This window comes from Podarcis vaucheri (assembly GCF_965113315.1).
Source record: "Podarcis vaucheri genome assembly, chromosome: 8".
Taxonomy (NCBI): Eukaryota; Metazoa; Chordata; class Lepidosauria; order Squamata; family Lacertidae; genus Podarcis; species Podarcis vaucheri.
This window is the reverse complement of record NC_138766.1, coordinates 59461255-59484346: the sequence shown is the minus strand read 5'-3', so window position 1 is coordinate 59484346 and position 23092 is coordinate 59461255. Positions and strand designations below refer to the sequence as shown.

General features: G+C 42.7%; 2 protein-coding genes across 2 annotated transcripts in view; one reads left to right on the top strand and one right to left on the bottom strand.

The window, feature by feature from the left end:
- Nucleotides 1-2735: 2735 nt before the first annotated feature.
- Nucleotides 2736-4844, top strand: CRH (corticotropin releasing hormone). The gene is made up of 2 exons (XM_082236033.1): nt 2736-3026; nt 3730-4844. The coding sequence occupies exon 2, from the start codon at nt 3746-3748 to the stop codon at nt 4286-4288; it is 543 nt and encodes a 180-aa protein (XP_082092159.1). The 5' UTR covers nt 2736-3026; nt 3730-3745; the 3' UTR covers nt 4289-4844.
- Nucleotides 4845-6989: 2145 nt separating this feature from the next.
- TRIM55 (tripartite motif containing 55) overlaps nt 6990-23092 on the bottom strand; it is a 40972-nt gene continuing 24869 nt past the window's right edge. The window contains exon 10 of the mRNA XM_082234091.1: nt 6990-7723. Coding sequence (XP_082090217.1) covers nt 7604-7723 — 120 coding nt within the window. The 3' untranslated portion in view covers nt 6990-7603. The remainder of the gene's footprint in view (nt 7724-23092) is intronic.

The window sequence follows — 23092 nt, the reverse complement described above, 5'->3', positions numbered from 1 at the left end:
CCTCCTGTGTCCACTGCTCCACAAGCCAGCAATGTGAGCACCCAGTAGAGTAAAGCCAGGCTGTGTGTACACAGCCTCTTCTGTTGCCAGATCTACCAGAAATTGTTGGCCTGTTCTCTGGTGCTAGTTATGTTTGCTTGCTTGCTTGCTTGTTTGGAGTATTTGCCATTTCTGGTAGAGGTGGTGACAGGCTATGTACCCTCCCTCCCCTGGAAAAAAAATCCTGCCCAACGGATAAAGAAAGAAATTTGAGATTGGAATATTTTTTGCCCATGTCTCACTTCTATGCAGCAGTTAAAATTCAGCATTGCCTGTCCTTTGAGCAAAGATTTCAGAAGACTTCCGCAGTTCCCCCACCCTTGTTTTGTCCTTCTGCTGGCCATGTCTGTAGTATGGAGATGAGGGCGCTTCCAGCCAGCCTCCTCTAAGGGATCTGGGGGACTGGAGAATGGAGGGCTAAAGAGCGCTTTTGATTACGGCGCCGTCCTCGCTATGGAGAAAACAACGGGATCATCAAGCACAATGTTGCTGCTCTTCAGCTAGACAACGACTCCAGGATTGCGACTGAATGGGGTTTAACAACAGCCATTCATCTCCCTTGCGCTTTGCATCCCTGGGTGGCGAGAGCCAAGTGCCTCCAGCTTAACCGAGCCCTCCTCTCCCTTGGAATCAACATGCCGTTTGAGACACTCACCCAGGCGGGGGCTGGGAGAAGGGAAGTGCAGCTGATGAGACATCTCTGGCAAAGACTCTTGTGTCACTCACCAAGGAAGACGAAACCAGCTGCGCGAAGTTTCCAATATCTTTCCTGCTCCGGAAAGGTTAAGGGCATCATGCATTGTGGCGCTGGCGGACACATACACACACAAATTCACATTTTAAGCAAGCAAACAAACATCCAGAAACGACGAATTCGTATTAACTCGCATCCAGGTTCTATGAACCTGCCATGTATATTTTGGGTCCCTGCTACAGACACAAGCAAACCGAGCAGGGGGAATCCCTCTACTTTTGTATCCCACGGGATATTTGGCTGATGTGTGGGTTAAAGTTGGAACATTAATCTGCACTAAGGGAACCTGAGGCATAATAAAGGCAGTCAAGGATCCTCAGCTTTATTAAATTCCTTACCTGCTAGAGAGCGATGATAGGACCTGGTTTCATTTCAAATGTCATTTGAGAATCAGGGGACAAGAAAATGGCAGAAAGAACAGGGCTACTACAAGAGGATAAACGGGTGGGGTGTATATTTGTTAGGGAGAGACACTAGATTTTGGAAGAGACCAAAGATTATGAAGTCCGTCCAACCCAACTCTGACACATGGCCTCAACTTCACTGCATTATGCTACTTTAAACAGGCATGGCTCCTTGCAAAGCATCCTGGGAACTGTAGTTTGTTAAAGGTGCTGAGAGTTGTTAGAAGTCCCCTATTCCCCACAGAGAGCTACAATTCCCAGCGGTCCCTGGGAAGGGGGATTGCTTGTTAAACCGCTCTGAGAAACTGTAGCCCTGTGAGTGGACTCTGGTTCTCTAACAACTCTTAGCACCCTTAACAAACCACAGTTCCCAGGATTATTTGGAAGAAGCCATGGTTGTTTAAAGCGGTATGGTATTATGCAGCTGGGGTCATGTGTCAGAGCTGGGTTGAATTTCATGATCTTTTGGTTTCCTCCAAAATCTAGCGTCTTCCCCGACACCATGTTTAAAGTGGAACGATGCTCCCCATATACTGAAACCACATCATTCAGATCACAAAGCAGCCAAGTGAAAATTGGAAGTATCTATCTATCTACTTAGCTCGAAAATACGTATGTCCAGCAGATACCCTGCTTCCTCTACTCCTTGTGTGTCTCCAGATAACAGAATATATGCTGGGCACCCCTGCCCCAAGTTGCCTTTTGAATCATTTCTATGGGAATTATTTCGAAGCACCTTCTAATATAGTTAATGGGAGCCACAAATAAATGTGGTTGACCGAGAAGTCTGCCAGGTTCACATCTCAGCTCGACGAGAATTGCTTGCCAGGTTTTGCTAGAATGTTGCCGCATACCCTCTTCTAAGGCTGGTGAGAGAGAGAACTCTCATTTTAAAAAGGCAGTTTTTGTCACTAGCTTGTCTTTCAGATAGGTGCCTCCCAATGCTTAAGTATTAGATGCTTGGTTTCCCTTTCCTGCAGATCAGGAGAGGTGGTTGTCCGCTAGACCAGCTTTTATTTTGGAGAGGGACGCATTTGCTTCTCATGCAGACGGTTCAGTCCCCGCATATCCAGGTAGAGCTGGGGGGAAACTCCAGGCTGAAATCCTGGATAGCTGCTGCCGGTCTGTGTAGGCAGTTCTGAGCTAGATAGACCAGTGATTTGACACAGCACAAGGTAGTTTATGTTCCATATTTGCTTCTTCCTATAACTTTCCATTGCAAGGAATTTAGGCGAGGCATTCTGCCTTTTGTAGGTATGCACTCGACAAGCTGGATTCGGTTATAGACGGTTTTCTCCTCTGAGACCAGAGTGGAAAGTTTTTGGTCACCTTGACCTGTGATAGTAAAAGGTGGCGCTCGCTGTTGTACCCCACCCCCCACGCGTTTTGGGAACTCTTCATTCAAGGGTTTTTGTCAATGGGAAGTGTGTCCTGCTGATCCCCCCTCCCCGGTCGCGGGCTTTGCTGACGTCACTAACGAGGCGATAAATATCTGTTGATATAATTGGATGTGAGATTCTGGGTTGTGATAGCAGGACGTTGCCCATTGCTGCTCTGAAACGGCCCCCATGATTTATTCAGCAGTGGATCGGGGCACGCAAGCGAGCTGTCAAGAAAGCGTCAGCTTATTAGGCAAGGGCTGCGTGATTCCAGAAGAGGGTCTAACCTATAAAAATCCCGCACCCGGGCTCTGATTAGGAAGCAAACTGATCACAAGGACGGCAGAAGACGGCTCCAATAGATACGCATCCTGAGAGGGAGACGAAAGGGGGCACCCAACTGCTGAGCGACTCCACCTGTCCGGCTTAAACTTCACCAGCATCTCCAAGGTATGAAAATATCCAGGTTAGCCTCACATGCACAAAAGGCAAACTTCTCTTGAGAAGATACTGCCGCTGGGTAGTTTGGATAAGTGTGTGTTATTAAAGCGCAGGTGGTGTGGTGTGTGGTGTGTGTGTGTGTGTGTGTGTGTGGTCTCAAGAAAAAGTAATTCTGGGATCATGATAGAAAGGGCTATTTAAGGGCAACAGAAGGTTTTCTGGAAGCAGTCAAGCAGCGTTTAAAAGAAATGAAGGAAGGTGTTACTTTGCTTGCTCTGAATGATTGAGACACCTGGGTTTCCTATACTAAGGTCTTGATTAAAGTACCACCTGTCCAGTGCTCTGACCTGTAAGTAGCCTAGCCCATAAACTGCTATGCTGCACGCTAAAGCATCGTGTTCTTTCTATTCGATGCATTTAATAAAGACGGGTGTCGAGGCAGCCCTTGACCCAAAGAGGAGGATGCAAACTTTCCCCTTGTGAGCGGATTTGACTGGGTTGACTGGGCCATGGTGCAGATGAATTCACAGTTGCGATAGGGCAGGGGACAGCTATGGAAGACCTTCAGCACCGCGGACAGCGACCGTCGCAGCAGCAGCAGCTGCCGGCGGGGATCCGTCCCCCTTCCCCTCCCTAGGGTGCCGACCCAAGGGCGGGAGTCCGTCTGACAGCAAACTATGCCCATTCCCTTCCCCTCTTGTGCCTTTTCCAGATCTGGCCGCCGAATCATGAAGATCCAGCTGCTGGTCTCTACAGGGATCCTGCTGGTCGCTCTGCTGCCCTGCCATGAGTGCCGAGCCCTCGGCAAGAGCGTCCCAGCCGACCCCGCTCTGCAGCAGCCGGATCTCCTCCAAGAGCAGCCGCAGGCGCTGCCCATCTTGCTCCGCGTGGGAGAAGAGTATTTCGTGCGCTTGGGCAACCTGCACAAGACCCCCTCTCCCGCCGCCTTCTCCTTCTCTTCCTCCGCCTCGGGCGGCAGCCACCTCGCCGCGTCTGCTTCGGCCGGCAACTTTTTCCGAGCGGCGGTCCAGCAGCTGCAGAACGTGCGGGAGCGCTCGCTAGAGGGCGCCGCCGAGCCCTGGCCAAGCGACGACGACAGCGGGGCTCCCCTCGACGCCGCCGCGAAGGAGAAGCGCTCGTCCAAGGACTCGCCGATCTCCATAGACCTGACTTTCCACCTCCTCCGGCAACTCTTGGAAATGGCCCGAGCGGAGCAGCTGTCGCAGCAGGTCGAGAGCAACAGGAAAATGCTGGAGACCATCGGGAAATGAAGCGCTCTCTGCCCTCCGCCCGCCCCCTACCAAAGAGATCCTCCAGTTCGCACACGATATTTACACAGATTCCCTCGTGCTGTTCTCCTCTTCTTTTCATCGAGAGCTTGATCGACGTAGAGAGTGTCCAGTCGACACGCAGCCTAACCTAGCGCGTCAGTAGCATGCCCAGCGTTGTACCCAAGTGTCGTTTGTGACTTGCTGTCCTAACTCTTTGTCCCCCCCCCTTCCTCTTCCCTCGTTGTTACGATTAATGCAACTCTTTGAGGGTGGGGTCCAGCGGCTCAGCCACTGGAAGCTGGGCGAATGAGAGAGAGCCTTGTCTTTTTGGGTTGGTGGGCGGGGGAGAGGGTTGGGGCGTCCTCCTCTGTATCGAGCTTTATTTATTTTATTTTATTTTTTATTTGGAAGCCACTCTCCTTTCTCTCTCTCTCTCTCTTTCTCTCTTCTTTGTAAACATTTCCACAAATAAAACATCTTTTCAGCGCTCGGTCGATTTGGTCGTGTAAGAGAACGTTTAATATTTATATTTTTAATAAAAGCTGCAAAGGAACAACGGCTTCCTACACTTCCTTGCCTCGGAGACGTGTCAGTGGGGAATGGATCGATCGTGGCATAGAGAGAAGTAGAGGCTGAGTGGGGCTAAGGCGGAACAGCATCCGACCATAGGTAACCTATCTGTAGGAAAGAGGTGAAGTGAGGTTAGGAAATAGTACAGTATAAGCAAAAGGGGCGGGGCGGGTGGTGGTGGTGCCGGGACAATGTTTTGGAAGTTCAGCAGTTCCAGTGCTACATTTGACTCGGAATTTGCTAGGAAATCAGCTCCAGATCTTAGTTACCCCTGAGAAAGTGCCTCTGGGCGTATACAGAATGCTAACGAATTTATCCTCACACATCTAGGATTAAAGGGCAAGGTTTCCAGCCGGGAGAAAAAGACCACTTGCCAAGGCTGAGGCCCTGGGTCTCCTCTCATTTTAGGACACTCCCAGCCACCATGGCCAGGGAGTTGTAGTTTTACGACGCCTGGAGGACCACAGATTCTCCACCCTTGTTTTCCAAAGTAAACTCTGCACGGTGCTCATGTTAGCCCGGGTGGGGGGGGGTGAGTCCTTGCTCTTCTTTGAAAGGAATAGGAGCATTTCTTAACACTCCAGTTGAGCGCACCTTTACACGGAAGTAAGATCCACTGGTTTCAATAGGGCTCACTCCTAGGGGACTGCCCTTGGCTGCTTTGTCACAAAGTTTAAAAATCCACCCGTGGAGTAGACGAAGTGGATGTTTCACTGACCAGTCGACGTTTCCCTTAGAAACCCAGCTTTGTTAGTTCAGAGAAAACTATTTCCAGCTGAAATCTGTTCTTCAGACCTCTACTCCTCATCCTTCCTCCCCTTCCTAGGTCCTTTCAGTAAAGCAAGTGGGATTGACTTCGCTTCGTTTATACCCAGATCTGACGTTATGCATCCACAATATTTATATTCCTTCCACGCACAAAAATCCGTTCCGATTTAACACACAACTTCTTTCCACCTTTGTTTTGCGTCTTCGAACCTGATGCGAAAATCGGTTTCATTTCACTGAAATTTAGCTTATTACATTTTGGGTGTTTGGGGGGGGGGCAGGGGCGGAGAAAGAGCCCATGACAAAGTTATTTTAAAGAAAGCAGCTGTGACTGTATAAGTTGAAACTGAGCCAACTTGGACGGGAATCTGTTGCTGACAAATCTTTCAGTGGAGATCGATGAAGAAGACGCACATTTCTGAACGAGCTATTAGGTATTTTTCAAGTTAGACTTCCCCTAACAACTTCTCACAATTTAGGCAATTGAGAGGCCGGTCAACTTTTCCACTCATAGCCGAAGGAGCCTGAAGGGGATAGAGAGTACAGCACGATAAAAGCAGAGATCTAACGTCCCCATTTTTGCAGATCTCCAGCCTCTGTTTTGTGATCTTATGAGCTAACCCTGAAGTAATGGATGCAATGCTCCCTGAGACAGTCCTTAGCCATCTTTGGTGGTCTCACAATGGGATAAAGTTATTCCAGCCCACCTCACCCTACCCTTCCACTCCTTCATTCAACTGAGCAGTGTGCTGGAGCAGTTAGGAGTGGACCAGGGCTAGGATAGGAAGGAAGACCCTGGTTCAGATCGCCACCCAGCCACGAAGCTCCCTGGATGACTTTGAAGCCGGCCACTATTCCTCAGCTTAACCAACCTCGCAGGGATGTTGTGAGGATCAAATGGTAGAGGTGGAGGAAACCTATATACCGTCACTTAATTTTAACTTTACTATAGCAGGGTATGTCAGTACATGAAGAGTGTGCTGATGTTGTTGAGTACAAAATGTGAATGATGTCACTCTGTACGCATTCATAATGATCAACAGGATGTCAGCATTTAGACCACAATGCAGGGCATTTCATTAAACACATCCAAGGGTTCTACTACCACTGGATTTCAGACATAATTTGTTCGGATAGCAACTCCTCCATCTGGCACATTACAAACTGCTTAAGAACCTTCTTCCAGATTTCAGATGTGGTTTTGCCATGCAGTGTAGGGGACCACCATCAAACTGTTTCCAAACCCTCATTAGGCAGAGCTTAATTGTGTGGCTTGGTGGAGATTGTGCCTGCCTTATAATGTGTGGCTTTTGCCAATGCACATCCATTGAAAAGCTTGCTGGTAAGGTAAAGAGCCAACCTGTGTAATGTGAAGTTTATTAACAATGCCTTTAGTGAGGAAACAGCTATGCAAGAATATTGGTAAACCACTCCTGTAAAACTGCGTATAGAAGTCCCCAATTTACAGATGTGTCTTGTGTGCCTTTAGCACTTTACTTGTAAAAACAGTATTGTGCTGCTTTATTTTCTTCACATAAATTTCTGACATTAATTTTGCTGCGGCACACTTAGGATCAATTGCAATAATCATGCAATAGCTTGTTATATCATATATCACCTTCCTTAGATAAAGCCTTATCACATAAACTCAGTACCTAGCCAATGAGGTGACCTTGACAAGTAATAAGGTCACCACTTGATACCTGCCATTACCTCCAAAGCTGGTAGGAACTTGATCCTCCATTGGTTCATGATTAGCTATTAGCTTACATTTCTTCTTCCCTCCCACCCCTTTCCCAAATTGTACATCTGCTTCCACAAATATAACAGAGTCAAATCCAATGAGAATTTTTTCAAACAAAATCTTTTGGATAAAATGTGATCCACCATTCCTTTTAATGCAGTATTTGTTATCACTTTGAGCCAAGTCACATGCTTCCTATGAATCCTTCCAGAAGCCAGCTGGATGGAGAGTCATCATTCATTCAATGAGTTCAACCAGGAGAAAGAGAAGACATGACGAGCCGGCTCATCAACTCTCTCATTGCTCCCAGGACGTCCTTCCATGTGTCCTTGAGGGGATGGTTCAGACCCAGTCTAGGGGTGGAGGAATAAAGATTTACAATGGGAAAATCTGAAAACTCGTCTTGCACCTACACATATTGACTACTCAGTTCCATCAAAAACAATTATTTAGAAGTATTTGATGGCTGTGGAAAATAAATATATAAACACCACAAAGTCTTTGGCACAACCTTCCTCAGCCTAGTATCCTCCAGGTATTTGGAAATGCAACTCTCATCAGCCCCAATCAGTTTGGCCAATGAGCAGGGAAGACAGGAGTTGCAATCCAACATCTGAAGCAGGGTTTCAGAAACTTGGGTCTCTAGCCATTGTTGGACTACAATTCCCATCATCCCCAGCTAGCAGGACCAGTGGTAAGGGATGGTGGAAATTGTAGTCCAAAAACAGCTGAAGTCCCAAGTCTGGGAAACCCTGATCTGGAGAATACAAGGTTGAGGAAGGCTGTTTTAAACATAACCCAGCAGAAAATGTCCTTGCACAAACCCTATTGAGATGAATGAGAGCAGTATGTAATCTTACACAGCTCCTATTCATTTCAACAGGGTTTGATGAGAACTCTGCCAGGCCCATGTGTTCATTAAAAGATTAAGAAACGGCTATCCAAAGTTATTTTGAACCTTTTGAACATTGTTGTAGAATAATATTATAAGCTTATATCAATTGCTTTGGACTTCTGGAAGTAAACCCGAAGTCCCCTGAAATCAACAGGTCTTATAATTTTCTGCTTCTTAAGTTGGTCATAGAAAGTCTTCAGATAGCGCTTGTACTGTAGCTTGATGGTTAATAGAGATGCCAACCAGGACATCCTTTTTTATCTTAAGAAAAATTCAACAGAAGCATTTTCCAAATTTTCACTAAACCCAGAGCACACAAAAATGTTCAAGACACAGGGCACTTCCCTCCTTACTCTTAAAAGAGTATGCTGCACCTCACCATGGCTCTATATCTCTAAGATGTAGAGAACCTTGAAATAGCTCATCAGAAAACACAAACTTATGCAGCAGGTCTGGGGAACTTTTGGTCCTCCAGGTGTTGCTGAACTACAGTTCCCATCGGTCCCAGCAAGCATGGCCAACAACCAGGAATGATGGAAGTTGCAATTCAGCAACATCTGGAGAGCCATAGGTCCCCTATACCTGAAATACTGTTTCTATCACAGATGCTTATGATGAACTGCTATATGGGATAAAGATGGTTTGGCAATGTCCCAAGCATATTTTGTAAATATACAGTGTTAAATTTTAAACCAAGTTAGTGAGGAATGATGACTCGTTAGGTATTAGTTGGCTTAGAGTCATGCTGTTTGCAAAACAAGACCTGTTGCCTAGTGGGTGTGAAAAAAGTAGTTTGCTTCTTTCTATCTAATAACAGTTTTGCATTTTCTTTCAAGGACCAGATCCTTAGTTTTAAATAAGGAACATCATAAATGGATTTTGCACCAAGCAGATTCATTCTATAGGGCCCCAACTCTAAAATGCCATCCTAATATGGATGATGCTTTTGAAGTAATACTGTTGCAAGTACAATATGTGGACACATAATTCTGTACACTTATCAGCACAGGTTTTTAAATGGGCACATCTTAATTTCATTATTGCTACAGTTCAGTCTTGTACCCTCTGTTTCAGTAGCATAGCTGAGCAAGACTAAGCAAATACAACTTTTGATTATTGTGAATGGAACTAATGGGACATCAAGGGTTTAAAATCTATGTCCCTTGATTGTTGGGAAATATCTCTTTGGAAGATGAGACCCTTTGGCTAATGTTTGGGGAACCTTTGGCCCTCCAGGTATTGCTTCACTACAGCTCCCATAATCCCTCACCATCAGGCATGCTTGTTGAGGCTGATGGGAGTAGTAGTTCAGCAACACCTGGAGCGCCAAAGGTTCACACTCCTGCTTTAGCTAATGCCCTTATTTGAAGGGCCATAACTCAGTGCATCTGCTTTCCATGCTGAAGGTCCAAGGTTCCATTCTGTCATCTTCAGGCAAGACTGGGAGAGAAACCTGTCTGAAATCCTGAGAGCTACTGGAAGTCGACGTAGAAAATACCAAGCAAGATGGACCAATGATATGATAGTATAAGGCATCTTCCTATGTAAGGAAGAGAGAACAGAGAACAGAGTTGGTCCCATAGTGCTAAAATCCCTTCCCCTTTTACCACCATTCACTGGGGGGTCATTTGGGTGATTTTCGAATTCAGAGGAATGAAAGCTGGCTGAATGTACAGGTGGTGGGATTTGCACTCCTCCTAACAGCAGCCAACCACCACCATGCCCCCTGCCAAAATACCCTAAGACTGACACTATGTGACATTTTTGTGTCATTCTGATGGGGGGATGTGGTTGCCAGGTGTTGGGAAGACTGCCACTCTACACCAAAGGAAGACTGGCACTGCAAAACAGGGAGCAGTGAAAAAAGTTATCTGGGGAGACTGCTTCTCTATCTGGTTTTGTATTCTTTAAATGCAGTTCCCTAGTCACCGCTCATTCTGCCACTATGAAAGCTTTATTGCTAGAGGGCATAACACCGAGAATTTTAATAGTTGGACCACCCAGGAACAAGCTGAGTTTGTGTGGCAGAATGGCACTGGATCCCAGTCTCAAATACAGAATAGGTCCCAGGAATGCAGAAGTTGTTGACAATTCCTGCACTAGTTTAAGTTGGTTCCCATAGTGCAGGCATTTGACACCTCTGAGTATGAGGCTTTTACTGTGCAGGAGACAACAAACTTTCACTCCACATTGATAACATAGCAATGTTATCAATGGGCTATTCTGGTTTTATCCATCATCCCCTTCCACTCTTTCCCTTTTTAGTAAATTCTGAGTGGAAGGCAATCCTTAAGCAACCATCAAGAAAACATTGCTGATCTTTCCTTAAAACCACCCATCCTATCCTCCATTTCCACACTTTCCATCTTATTCACATTTAACAAAATTAAAAAAACCACTTGCTTTTGTTAAAGTTTTCTACTTAAAATGACAATGTTTTGTAATCACCCCAGCACTCAGCAGACATGATCCAGAAACATCATATACACTTGCACTTGGAATTTTTGTTTAAGAGTTTCCCTCTCAGAACCTATTGAACAATGTTCTAGCTATTTTTTTTTCACATAAAGGGTCTTCTTTATATGCAAGCACATAAAAAAATGCAATTCCTTACCTCCAGTCTGAAGTGATATAGTCCAGCAAGAGCTTTACGGCATAAATCATGCACCTTAACTCTTCCACAAGGCAAATTGATTTGTATGTGTCTAGTATAAGAACACACATGTCTATTCAGAAGTAAGTCTCCCACTTAATTCAGTGGGGCTTAATCTCAGGTAAATAGGGACAGAATTGCAGCCTAAATGTCCTTTGACTTTGTTGCTATATAATATCAACATTGCTTGTTTTTGAAAATCACATATTCCGTTATATAATAATACATGATTTTAGAAAACAAGCAGTGTATTTTGAATGTAGGTAATTTAATTTATGTGTTTCATGCTAATAGTAAAGGAGAAAAGGAAAACCCAGTCTTAAACTCCTGCTGAAATGGCACTTTGCATATATAAAAAATGTTATAATTTCACTTAATAAAAGTTTCATTCTAGAAAAAGACTGTAATGGATGAAAGGTGGTTCAAATTTTGTCACTGAAACCTGGGCTTCATCCATTTGTCTGCCTGCATCCAAAAATTCACAACCAGAATCTGAATTTGACTTCAATTAATTTTAAAAGTATTGTCTTAAAACTCATTATTTCCAAAATTTTCACATCAGGGCTGTACTGATTTGAATTCAACCCTTGTCTGTCAAATTTATGTTCCCACCACTACAATATGCATTGTCTGCTAATAATGTATTACTTACAACATAGGCTGTTCTCCATGGTCAGAAACTATTTTTTGTCCACTGAAAATTTAAATAGAATGGAAGACGTAACTGTAGGTTATTTTAAAATAATTTCAACTTTCTCTAAAGAGTTTCTGTTTACATGGTAATGTAATATAATCCCTTCAGCAGAACTTCCTACAGCTGTCAACTTTTATCATAACAATACAGCTATAAGCTCAAAGACTTCTTTTCTTATGCCTATTTTTAATTCTCTGGGAGCCAAGTGAAACTCTTTTCTTATAAAATAAATTGTTCAACTACATAACTGTAGGCAGGTAAAATATGCACCAGCAAACTCCATCCATCATGAGATTAGCTGTTCAATTCTCAGAAAGGTGGTTGGCCGTGAACTTTTCGCGCCCATGGGGACTGAATGTCTCACCAAAATAGATTTTCATTCTGTTACAATTAGAGCTATGTGGCAAAAGGATAATGTAATGCTGTTTATTTCACACAACCTTAACGATTCCAAAAATAGTCCTGAGAAATGAATGCAGTGTTCCTCTTTGTGTGTAGGCTGGGTAAGTTCCCTGAAGGATGTAATGTCAAGCATACTTTAGGGAGCTTAAACTAATGGTGAAACCTTTTCAGGGGAAGGAGACCCTTAAGTAAGCCCTGTTCCATAAAGTGTGAATGTTCCAGTGGACTCAGCTGAAAATGCTGCACTTCATTACACTTCTAATCTATCTCAGTGGCTCTGTACAAAGCTATCAATACAAATTTAAGCCTGAAACATCTTACTCTGCCTATCATCTTACTCTGTAGTGTATGATTCTCAGGGTGGTTTTATCACAGCAGCAGCAATCTCTCTCACAGACATCTTATCCCACAGGGATGGCTTCCACCCAGGTGAGGGAACTGGGCAAGCATCAGCAGAGGGCTCAAGATGGATTCCATAAGCATCTTGCTTGAACAGTGCACCAAGCCAGCTGTCTGATGCTTTTCAAACTCAAGGGGCAACAGGGAGGAGACACTTGGTCTAGCAGTTGTCTGGTGTGTTCTCTGATCACTTTCTGATAGGATAAACATTACCACCTGCTGTTGGGGAATTATTAAGCCCTCTTCACCATTCATATCTAACAAAAATAAGTTGTGGGCCACTGGACTGACTGCAGCAGATGAAAAAGAGGCAGTGAAAACATAATTTTATCATTATTTCTCGCCTTTCTCGAGAGGTCCAGTGAAGCTTCTATTAGAAAACTCTAGTGGTTCATTAAATTAGATGACTGTTTCCAGAATTCTTTAAACATATGCTGACAATTTTTTAAAAAATAGGACTGCAATAATCTAAATCTATCATACTCACATAAAAACAATTGTCTGTCTCCCTTTCATGTAAAAAAACAACAACAGAAAACTTAATCCATCGTATTGTATCATCCAAATCAAGGTGTGGTTTATAGACTGTGATCAAACCATCTTTCTGAATCACTTGCTCACAACTTTTTGTTTAGCTGCTTCACTAGAGATAACATAATGCTTGCATACAAGTTTGCCCTGGAAAATAATGTAGAGTAACTTGTGGGTGTTAATGTTAGAAAGCTAACTTTATACTCTCTCGTCCTCATCTAGTTTGCTTGTTTGATGCTCTTTACGAAAACTGTGAAGAGACATCATGAAGTCAAGATCTTGCAAGCTGTGTGTTACAAGACGTAGACCTCAAAAACTGCCAAAAGAAACATTCTCTTCTTGCGGGAGAGAAGGGCAGCTATTCTAGCAGTGACGCAGAGCATTGTCTAAGTATGCCACTTAAGAAGCAGACGGCACTTTAAAATATAGATTGTTCTTTGAAAGGACCTGATGAATGAGACCCATTTAAGATTATGACTCATGGCAGAGCTTTGTACCATGGATTCGTTGGATCAGGTAACAAAGCCTGAATAATTTGTAAGGTTTGGATACACATATCGCTTGATCATGAATGAATGACTAAGCTGAGATATTGCAAATATGCCAGGAGGGGCATGTAAGAACAGCTATGGGCATACTGCACATGCTATGGAGGCCAGCTCCATTCAGTAAGAGCTCCATAAATAGACCATCTTGCTGATGCATCAAGACCATCAACACATTCTAGTTCCTCGAAGTTACTCAGCAGTTGGACAGAGTCCATAGTATAATGTCAACATCTTTCTTTACTCTAATTTCTGGTTATTTCTAGAATGTTTTCATCTTTAAATCTTATTTGGTTGGATCTGTGGTGTGTTTTGTTCTCACTCTTAGAATCATACTGAGTACTAATGGATGGAAAAGGCAAGAAATGTAACTTCATACAGCTCATATGACCAGAGCAGATGAAGCAGGGTCCCACAATGCTCAATATTGAGATGGATTTTTAAAAGTTGCTCATAAAGGACCTGCAGATGAACGAGGAAGAATTAGAACCAAGAAAGGAGAGTACTACTTCACATAGTGCATAGTTACACCAAGGACTTGGTTACTACTAAATGTACTAATTACTAGGAAGCTGATGACTTTAAAAGAGGTTTAGACAAATTCATATATAGAAGGCCATCAAAGCCCACTAGTCATTATGGCTGCATACGTACTGCAGGTGGCATGACTTTTTAATGTCAATTTCTGGAGAACACTAGGGGGAGAGTGCTGTTGCGCTCAGGTCTTGCTTGTGGGCATTTGGCTGGCCCATGTGTGAAAAGGATGGCCCTGTTTCAGCAGTCTTATTCTAGTATAAGGAAGAAAGGGCAGAAGGGTAGTAACTTAATGAACCCAATAAAATATCCATCTCTGGGTTATGGTTGATGGCTACTTTTTAAGCGAATTAAAAAGTAACAGTGCTCTAGCCATTCCTTCATATCATGGGTAGGGAATCCGTTGTCCCACAGATGCTACCATCATTCCTGCCCATTGGCTCTGCTGACTGGGGGTGATGGGAACTGTAATCCAAAAGAATTCAGAAGGCCACAGGTTCTCCACCATTGCCAGGAAGTGCAATGGCCTTAATCTCATTTTCTCTTTTCTCACTCTGATACTGTTACAACTTTTAAGAGGAAAATTACGAGCACCATCAGGAAGAACAGGAAAGACATTTTACATGCTGACAGATGCCCTATGATGCTTCCCAAGCACTTCCTAAATTTGGCAAAATCTGCCCTGCTCTTGAACTGTTTTGAGCAAGAACAGTTTTCGAGCATATGTAGGACGTTAAAGGTATAGGCAGGAAAAGATAAATTAGTATGCCAGTGAGTCCATTAGCCTATGAATTAGTCTGTGAATGGTGAGAATTGCCCTGCATTCTCCTATACAGATCTGTTCTGCCATTATAAAGTACTGGATACAATATAGGAATTTCAGGATCACAGAAAGTTTAGCCATTGTGCAATATTCCAGTGCAAGTGACCTTTCAGTAACAATGGGTATAATAAATTTAACCTTTCCATATAATAGATATAATAATAGTTTTGCCACGAAGGAGAATAGTTGTTAAGCCTCTTTTAAAAACAAATGAGTCTAACTAGATGCATGCTTCCATACAAGAATTGTAAAAAACTGATAAAATAGCAAAACTAACCAGAAGTAATATTTATGAAAAGAGGCAACTGAGGAAAGGGAGAGGTATTTGTTTCGCTTGCCACTAGTGATACAATATCCAATAGGTGCTCTTGAATCATGATATGTGCAAAGGCACATTTCACAGGGCAAATGTGCTAACACTGCATTTCCCAGGTCTAAAACCCTGTGCTGTGAGCATCTGAATACAATGGCTCCACGATATCAGGATTGGCTCGAAGTACAGCATAAAAACTGTATATATCAAATGGGAAAACAGGCATTTCCTGTACAAGAATGTTGATCGTGGAGGGTTTGGAAGCCATTCTTATTTTGAAAAATCCCTTTTATTCCCCCCTGGTCACAGGGCAGTGCTAAAGAGAACACCCTGTCAACACAAGGATTTCTCTTTGCATGACAGAATGTTTTCCCCTATGCCCACTCCTAAATCTGTTTTGGGGTTCTCCTGTTCTCCAGAGCAGATTCAGGGGCTCACAAGGTGCAGATTGGGGAAAGACAAAATTACATTGCACCAGCACTCCTCCTTGCACTTGTGTAACTATTTTGTTGAACCCCACCTCTAATGTCACAGAACAGTGACCAGTGTAACCCTTCATCAGACTGAAGGTGAACCAAAGGAGGCAGGGGAGGGTTAAGAATAAAGCTGCCTTGGTGCTGAAGCCACACTTCATTTTTGCTGGATCTATTAATTCAGAGGGGATGTGGCTGTGGGAGATTGCCATGAATTAACCACTGCACCACCAAGGGGCCAGGACAGCTCACAAAGCTGACTTTGGGTCCTGCAATCCCTCCCTTCCTCCCACCTACCCATAGCTAGAAGATGGGATCCTGTGCTAAAGGCACGGCTAGAATATTTTAGCTACAATTCCAGCATTGTGGGGGGTTGGACTAGATGACCCTTGGGGCCTTTCCAACTCTACAATTCTATGATTCTGTGTGGCAGGACCTAGAAGATAAAATTTCCATGGTATTTTGAAAGAAACAACAGTTGTTTCCTTACATTAAAAACAACAACAACAATGCCTTTAAATTAACGTAGAGATGACAAGACAAGTATTTTTCAGTTTTCAGTGAAGCAAAGTGCATAGGCCAGGTCAGCCTGGTTGCACTGTTGTCTAAATAGAGAAAATATCTGTACCAGCCATCATTCTGAGGCAAGATTGTTGGGAAAGGTCTAAATTCAGAAACCAGAAGGTATCCCATGACTCACAATGTAGTTTGTAGATGTGACTATTAAATGCTAGGGGAAGGCATCACTGGCAAAACTAATTATAGCAAAAGCATTGCCTGGGAACCTTACAAAAAACGTTTTGTCATTACAACAGCTCCACACTGGTGTGATTGAATCACAAGAGCAATTTCCAGAAACTACAAAAGAAAGGAAGATTAAAAAGAAAAAATCAAGGGTGAGCTACTTGATTTTAAATATACAATTAATTATGTTTGTTAGGGCCAAACACATGTAATTGTAGCCCACTGGCTATTTTATTATAGGAAAAGCCATGTTTGGAGGGGCAAACAGAATTGAAGAAGAAGGAAGGATGTATTGGTGAATCCTTTTTCTATTATCCTTTCCCTCTTCCCTACCCAGTATGTAATTGGTGATGTTCTTTCCCCCAATTTGCATTGTGTTTCCTTTGCATTGAAATGAATGTCTTGGAATAACATAATGTTGATGTAAAGTAATTAATTGCATAACTTTTCACCATAGTGGGCAGCAAGACAAATGGCATAGCTTTTGCTGGAAGTTGAACTGCAGCAGAATGGAAACAGCACTACATCTGACAAATATGGGGTGGAATGGAAATGGAGGCCTTCTTACTAAGGCTGTGTAAGAGGGCTTTATAGATCCCATTCAGGGCACTACCTGGTGATTCATAATGACCCCAATCTGACCAGGATCCAGACCCCAAACCAAATCAGGGTCGTTGCATAGTGTTTAATTAAGGATTTAAAGCTTGCTTAAACATATGGTCATTGGAGGAGGGGAGATCCCCAACTCCTCAATTCTCCTCACTGCCTGACCACACCCCTTTGGACAGCCCTAGATTGCTCTGGGTGGACCTGATCTACCCAGGGCTGCCTCAACCTACTCCAGCCAAATCCTGAGTAGACCCAAATTGGCCCAATTTGGTTTGGGATCTGGGTAGAGCAGTTGCACAGCCCTATTTCTTACATCCCTAGTCTTCTCAGGCTTATGTGCTGGACTGGGGAATCTCCAGGGAAGTTTAGGTGTGTTGGCCATTTGAGACCTGGAGCCATGATGGTCCTGAAAGAGAGAATATTTAATGTGGGATTATTTCCCCCCCCCCGAATCTGGCAATAGAACAGGACACTCAGAGTTGTTATGCTCAAGATTCTATAAAACCTATAGCTTAGTCTGAAAATGATGCAACATGGAATCATTGCTACTGTTTCTTTTGAAAGACTTCCCTATATGATTTATTAGCTAGTAGCCCCGATTTATCCAACTCTTAAAAGGAGTAAGGCTTGAGAAGCAAGGGTTCTAGGTTGAACAGACAAAAATGTTTTATTTTTCTCCCTGACCAAGGTAAAACACCTTGGAAATTGTTGAATAAGCAAGCATTCAAAGCATATCATAAAACTAGAAACTCTTATCATAATACTGAAGATCAGTGTATGTACCTGGCAATCAGCAGGTTAGAATAGTAGTAGTATCCTATTGGCCAAGCCAGCATCAACTGCAGAATTTTGCTTGTGATGCAGAAGATTTCAAGAGCAGTACTGGCTCGGGGAAACAAGAATATATGTCTATGTGTGAATGCTGGTAAAGGACAAGCCATAATCTACTGATCAGGAACATATTCATCCCTGGGATATGATTCAATATTAAGGCCTCTATGATATTAAAATCTAGCCTTGACTTCAGTAAATTTCTGATGCTAAGTATATGAGTAATCCCATCTGACTCACTGATATTCATGCGTTACAAAAAAATTAAGCACAGCACATGATTAACATTCTTGTTTTTTTGGTGGACTGAGTTTGGAAAGGTTAACATCTTAAAAGCTATTTTCCAAAAATTGAATCCTGAAATTTTCCTTAAAGTGCTTAAATTACTCTAGATCATTCCAAAAGTGAAATACTGCACTTTAGACAGCAACTTAAATATATAATCACAGTTTATCACTTGAGACTCAAATGAGGCATGACATTAATTCACAGTCTGATCTTTCAGTCCCATCTCTTTAATGATCTTATTAGCCACTGTGTGCTTTAAGTACATTTGCATAACTAGCAATTGTCTGAGATTTAGCAAAATACAGACTTCCTTGAAGCCTGCATGCCATCTCTTAGACACGTATTTTTAAATGTTAATTCCAAATACTTTGGGCATTGTGGCAGATACATTCTATTATGGTATGTGACTGACTCTAGAAATTCCATGAATAAAGTTACAGCCAGATACTGGGGTGGCAGCTGCAATAACATTACTTTTTCCATGACTATCATTTCATTCACCAGTAGTTTAGGCAAATTCATCTACCTTCCAGTTTCAAATGATGGATTAGAATTCAGTTGTAGAGATCTCTACAGTGAGTGTCGCCAAAATATCTTACACACTAATTTGATCTGTGCCAACATCTGACAAGGCAAGAGCCTCACAAACATCCTTTGGGATGAAGGATGGGATAAAAATTTAATAAATACACAAGCATCTCAGTGATTGCACATGGTAATGTTACCTTCTGGACAGCTGCACCAAATGTCTATCAGTTATGCACCTTATATTTCTTGTACATAGGACCTCCGGGTATAGGTCGGTACTGTATATAAATTCAATAAATAATTAAAAATAAAAATAATTCCTCACATTAATTGTTCAGTCAGAGGCCACATGCTGGTCACTTTATACAGCTAAACAAGACACAGCATGGTTAGTATTTAAATGGGAGGATGTTTGGAAACCCTATGTAAGCTGCTCTGAGATTTTTAACGAAGGACCAAGAAATATAACGAATGTAATATTTGTTTCATGCTTACCATAGCATAAACTGATGGAAAAAGCTGATGGTAAACATATGGAATTGCAGAATGTAGGCAGGGGATTACAAGTCTGAATATTCCACATTTAATATAAAACATCCTGCACAGAGTAAATTAATAGCCAAGGAAAGGGTAGGCTAAAACTCGTAAGCAAATAATTTTTGACATGGCAGAGATTCAATCATGCAATCCCTGATTTGTATTCTGAAATGGCACTATTCCATGGGAGTTGTCCCGCATGCTTTATGCTGTGCCAAAATCTGTTCTCTAATTTCTCAAAAGACTTCTTTCTCTGGAAAAGGGACTTTGCTTTTTCAGGCTTCAGAAAGGTGGTGTGTGTTTGGTTGAACTTAGTGTGTGTGTGTGTCCCATTAAATATCTGTGTAGCACTCTAGAGTTTCTCCAGTTGTCTGCACTTCTTGATCTGAAAAGCCCACATAGGAGGTTACTTCCTAATATCTTCCCTGAGCTTTAATTGAAGCATGAGAAGTTGAAATAGCTGGATACCAAGTGCTTGAGGCAGTACAATCATTGAGTTTAAGGGAACTGCTTCCTTTTACCTTTTAAAAAAAGAAACTGATCTGTACTGATTTCTTTAAATGCAAAAGGCCACAACCTTCAGGTTAAAAAAAGGGAACAACTTTTTTTTGTACACACAGCTGCCAGGTGCCCAGTAGGTAATCTCCATTTTTTTTGTACTTACGGCCAAGGATGTAATGGGGTTTTCAGGAAGCATGGGCTCTTGGGAAGGTTGCAGAGTGCAGACTACTAGAGAATAGACTTGCAGAATGATAGGAAGGACATTCACAAAACCTTTCAGCTACCTTGAAAGTAAGCAGATCAAAAGCCCTGCAGCCCACCCCTGACAATTTCCCTGAAATTTTCTCTCCCCTTGTATTATTTTTAATGTAATTTCTTTTCTATTTACTTGACAATGTTTTTTTTAAACCCCCCCCCCACCCAGAAGAATCTTTTAGCACAGCACTATACAAAAGCACAAACAGCATCCCTCCCTCACAGCCTTTCCCTCAGACTCAAAGTGATACACATACACATCTTTGGGGTGAACCCTCAAGGCTACTTATGTGTACAGCAAAAGAAACCACGGGTTGTTACATCTACAGTTTTCAATGATGTCAGGACTGCCTAATATCTGATATACACCATCCACGGGATTAATTGGGGATTTCCTATCTATCTCTTCTTCTAAAAAGGTCTCATATTTCACCATGCAGGATGACACTCCAGGGTAACATTTCAGAGGGAGGGGAGATAAAGAGGGAAAGCTTTAGGCAGCATGTATGGCATGTCAGCATGGTCCTTTTAGGATGAAAAGAATGGGACGGTTGGTTCTAACCACCTGCAGGCATGACTACAGAAATGACTTGTGCTGTTAGTTAAGGATAAAACAAAACAGTTCCTACCCCTCAAAGTAAAAAGCATGTATTGAATCTGACTCCAGAGATGGTGCAGTAAGATAAGAAAAGCCAAAACTGAGAGGCAGAATGCTAATCCCTGTGAGGAAATAAGAAGAATACTTCACTAACGTCATCAGAGAAAATTGCTCATTTGGTGAAGTTTGGTGAAGAAGAAGACATTCCATTTTCTGTCCCCCGCCCCCAGGAGTCTGTGTGTTTCTTTTTTCTTTTTTTTTTAAAAAAGGGTGGTTACGATGAGAACACCCAGGGTAGGTTCAAAATTCGCATAAACTCAACTTTGTGCTAGATTGGTCCTCATAAGAAGCACATGCACCAGTAAAATATCAGGCAGGCATAATTCACAACTAATGCACTTGCTAGAAACTTTCTTCCTATGGTGCCTGAACTACCCCTTTGAGAGGAAAGCTGGGAGAGTTTATTTAATTAACAATTAAACAAAATAATACAGGGCACCATAAACATGTATTATTCTATACCAGCTTAATCATCATGGCTTCCCCCAAAGCATCCTGGGAATTACAGTCTGGTGAAGGTTGGGAGAATTCCCTGCTCCTTTTAACTACAGATCTCAAGGCAGGTCCAGCATCAGCTTTGGACAGCTGCTGCTGGGGCCCCCGGTGCCCTGGCAGACCCACTACTGCACTGAGGCTAATATTGGGCTCCATATGCTGTGTGGTTACACAACTGAACTGCCATTACTGACACTGTATCTAGGCATTTTGAGAAATTAAAATGGTAGCTCAGACACAGCTGCCTGGCCGTGACTGCATCCACAGGAGTGAGCCCAGCAAAGGACTCACTGAACCTTGGAAGCAAGCCTGTCTCATGATTGCCTGAAGAGAAGGAATAGCAATCAAATCAGTTTATACCTGTGGCGTAGATATGTCTTCTGTTACTGCTGTGACACTTCCCTGCTATCATTTCCTGGCCCCACCTTGTATTCTTTCTCCCAACCAGCCCTATGGTCATGCCAGGTCTTCTCCCATATTCTCTTTGGGTATGTTTTTCTTTTGTTTAGCGTTAAAGCTGAGCAGTGCTGTTGCTCCTGACTGTCTGTTCTTATTCCTTCCCCTATTCCTTTACACATTCCTATTGTTATTGCTCTTTAAAAAACAGTTGTTTAAAGGCATCCATCTGTCAGGAGCTGCCATGGCTAGAACCAGGAGCCTTAAGTTCTGGAATGTCCATCCCATATGATGTTCTATCAGAGCTGCAGCTTGGAGCATCATTCTGGCAGTGCCTCAAAGTGCGGACAATTTAGCAGCACCCAATCATTGCTGCTCTGCTTTAAGTGGGAAGTGAAATAGCAATCCGGCTTCTAACACCCTGTAGCTAAGTGGGTTAAATACTCTCTCCCGCTTTACTTCATGAATCCCTTGCCTGCTGCAGTTTGGAGGGGCAGGGGAAGAAGATAAAAGGCTATAAAGGCAAAACTATCTGGAAAGGAAAGGGTTGAAATGTTATCAGTTCCTAGATAAGTCTAACCATAGAGAATGCAATGAGTAGAGGAGTCTAGAAAATATGTATACAGCCCATGACCAGCCAGAATAGCAGAGGGATAGGGGAGTTTGTGCAAGTATGACATTGAATTAAAAACAGCAGAATTTTCTGAGAAAAGGGGGTGGGGGTGGAATTGTTTATTTCATGACCACAGGAAGATGTCCTGCAAAAGATGAGTTAAAGTGTGACTATTCCCCAGAATATACCCAGTGCATAAATAGGCACATTCTTAGGCTCTGCGCTGAACCCACCCACTCAAGTTGGTCATTGGTCATACTGGACAGGAAGGAGAATAAAAATCTTCCTGTTTGGGCTGGCATTGCCATGTTTTTGGGTGGTCCTCAGCTCTAAACACCTGACTCAACTCCTGGTTCTCAGCTCCTGGCTCACCTCTGACAGCTGCTTACACAGCTCAGTCGTAACACAATCCACAACACACAAATGCATGGGATTCAGAGAAAGGTATATTATGTACTTTTCTGTAATGTGTCTATAAGGGATAAAATTACAAAAGGTATTCTGAAATGCTTATGTTAAAAGTTAGTGGATATTTTAAAACTGTAGGTTTCAAGACATTCAGACATGCAAGGTTGAGTTCATATACATTAGGCATACTGTTTGTGTGTGTGGCATTCATACCATTTTCTTGAGCCTTTCATTGAAGAACATGATAGATTTTCACAAGCAAATTTGAGGGGGTGGGGGAGATCTTAACACAACAATGGAATCTTGGTTTTGTAGCATAGTTTCCAATTATTTTAATAAACAAGGATTTCAGTACAATAAGTGTAAAAGATATCAGACATCAACCCTGCAATTTTACTGAAATTGCAACAGTGGTGATTTACAGGGCAATCCTATTAAAGTCTACCAGGTGCAAGCCATGGTGAGTTCAATGTGACTTACTCCCAGGTAGGCATGTATATAGGATTGCAGCTTCTAAGGAAGTAACTTTATTGTATTGCACTGTGTTCTGACCATAGCACAGACACAATAGGAAAAATACATGGGAGAAGTTATTGA

Excerpts from the sequence above, each read along its gene's own strand:
- CRH (XM_082236033.1), top strand. The coding sequence starts at position 3,746 with ATGAAGATCCAGCTGCTGGTCTCTACAGGGATCCTGCTGGTCGCTCTG.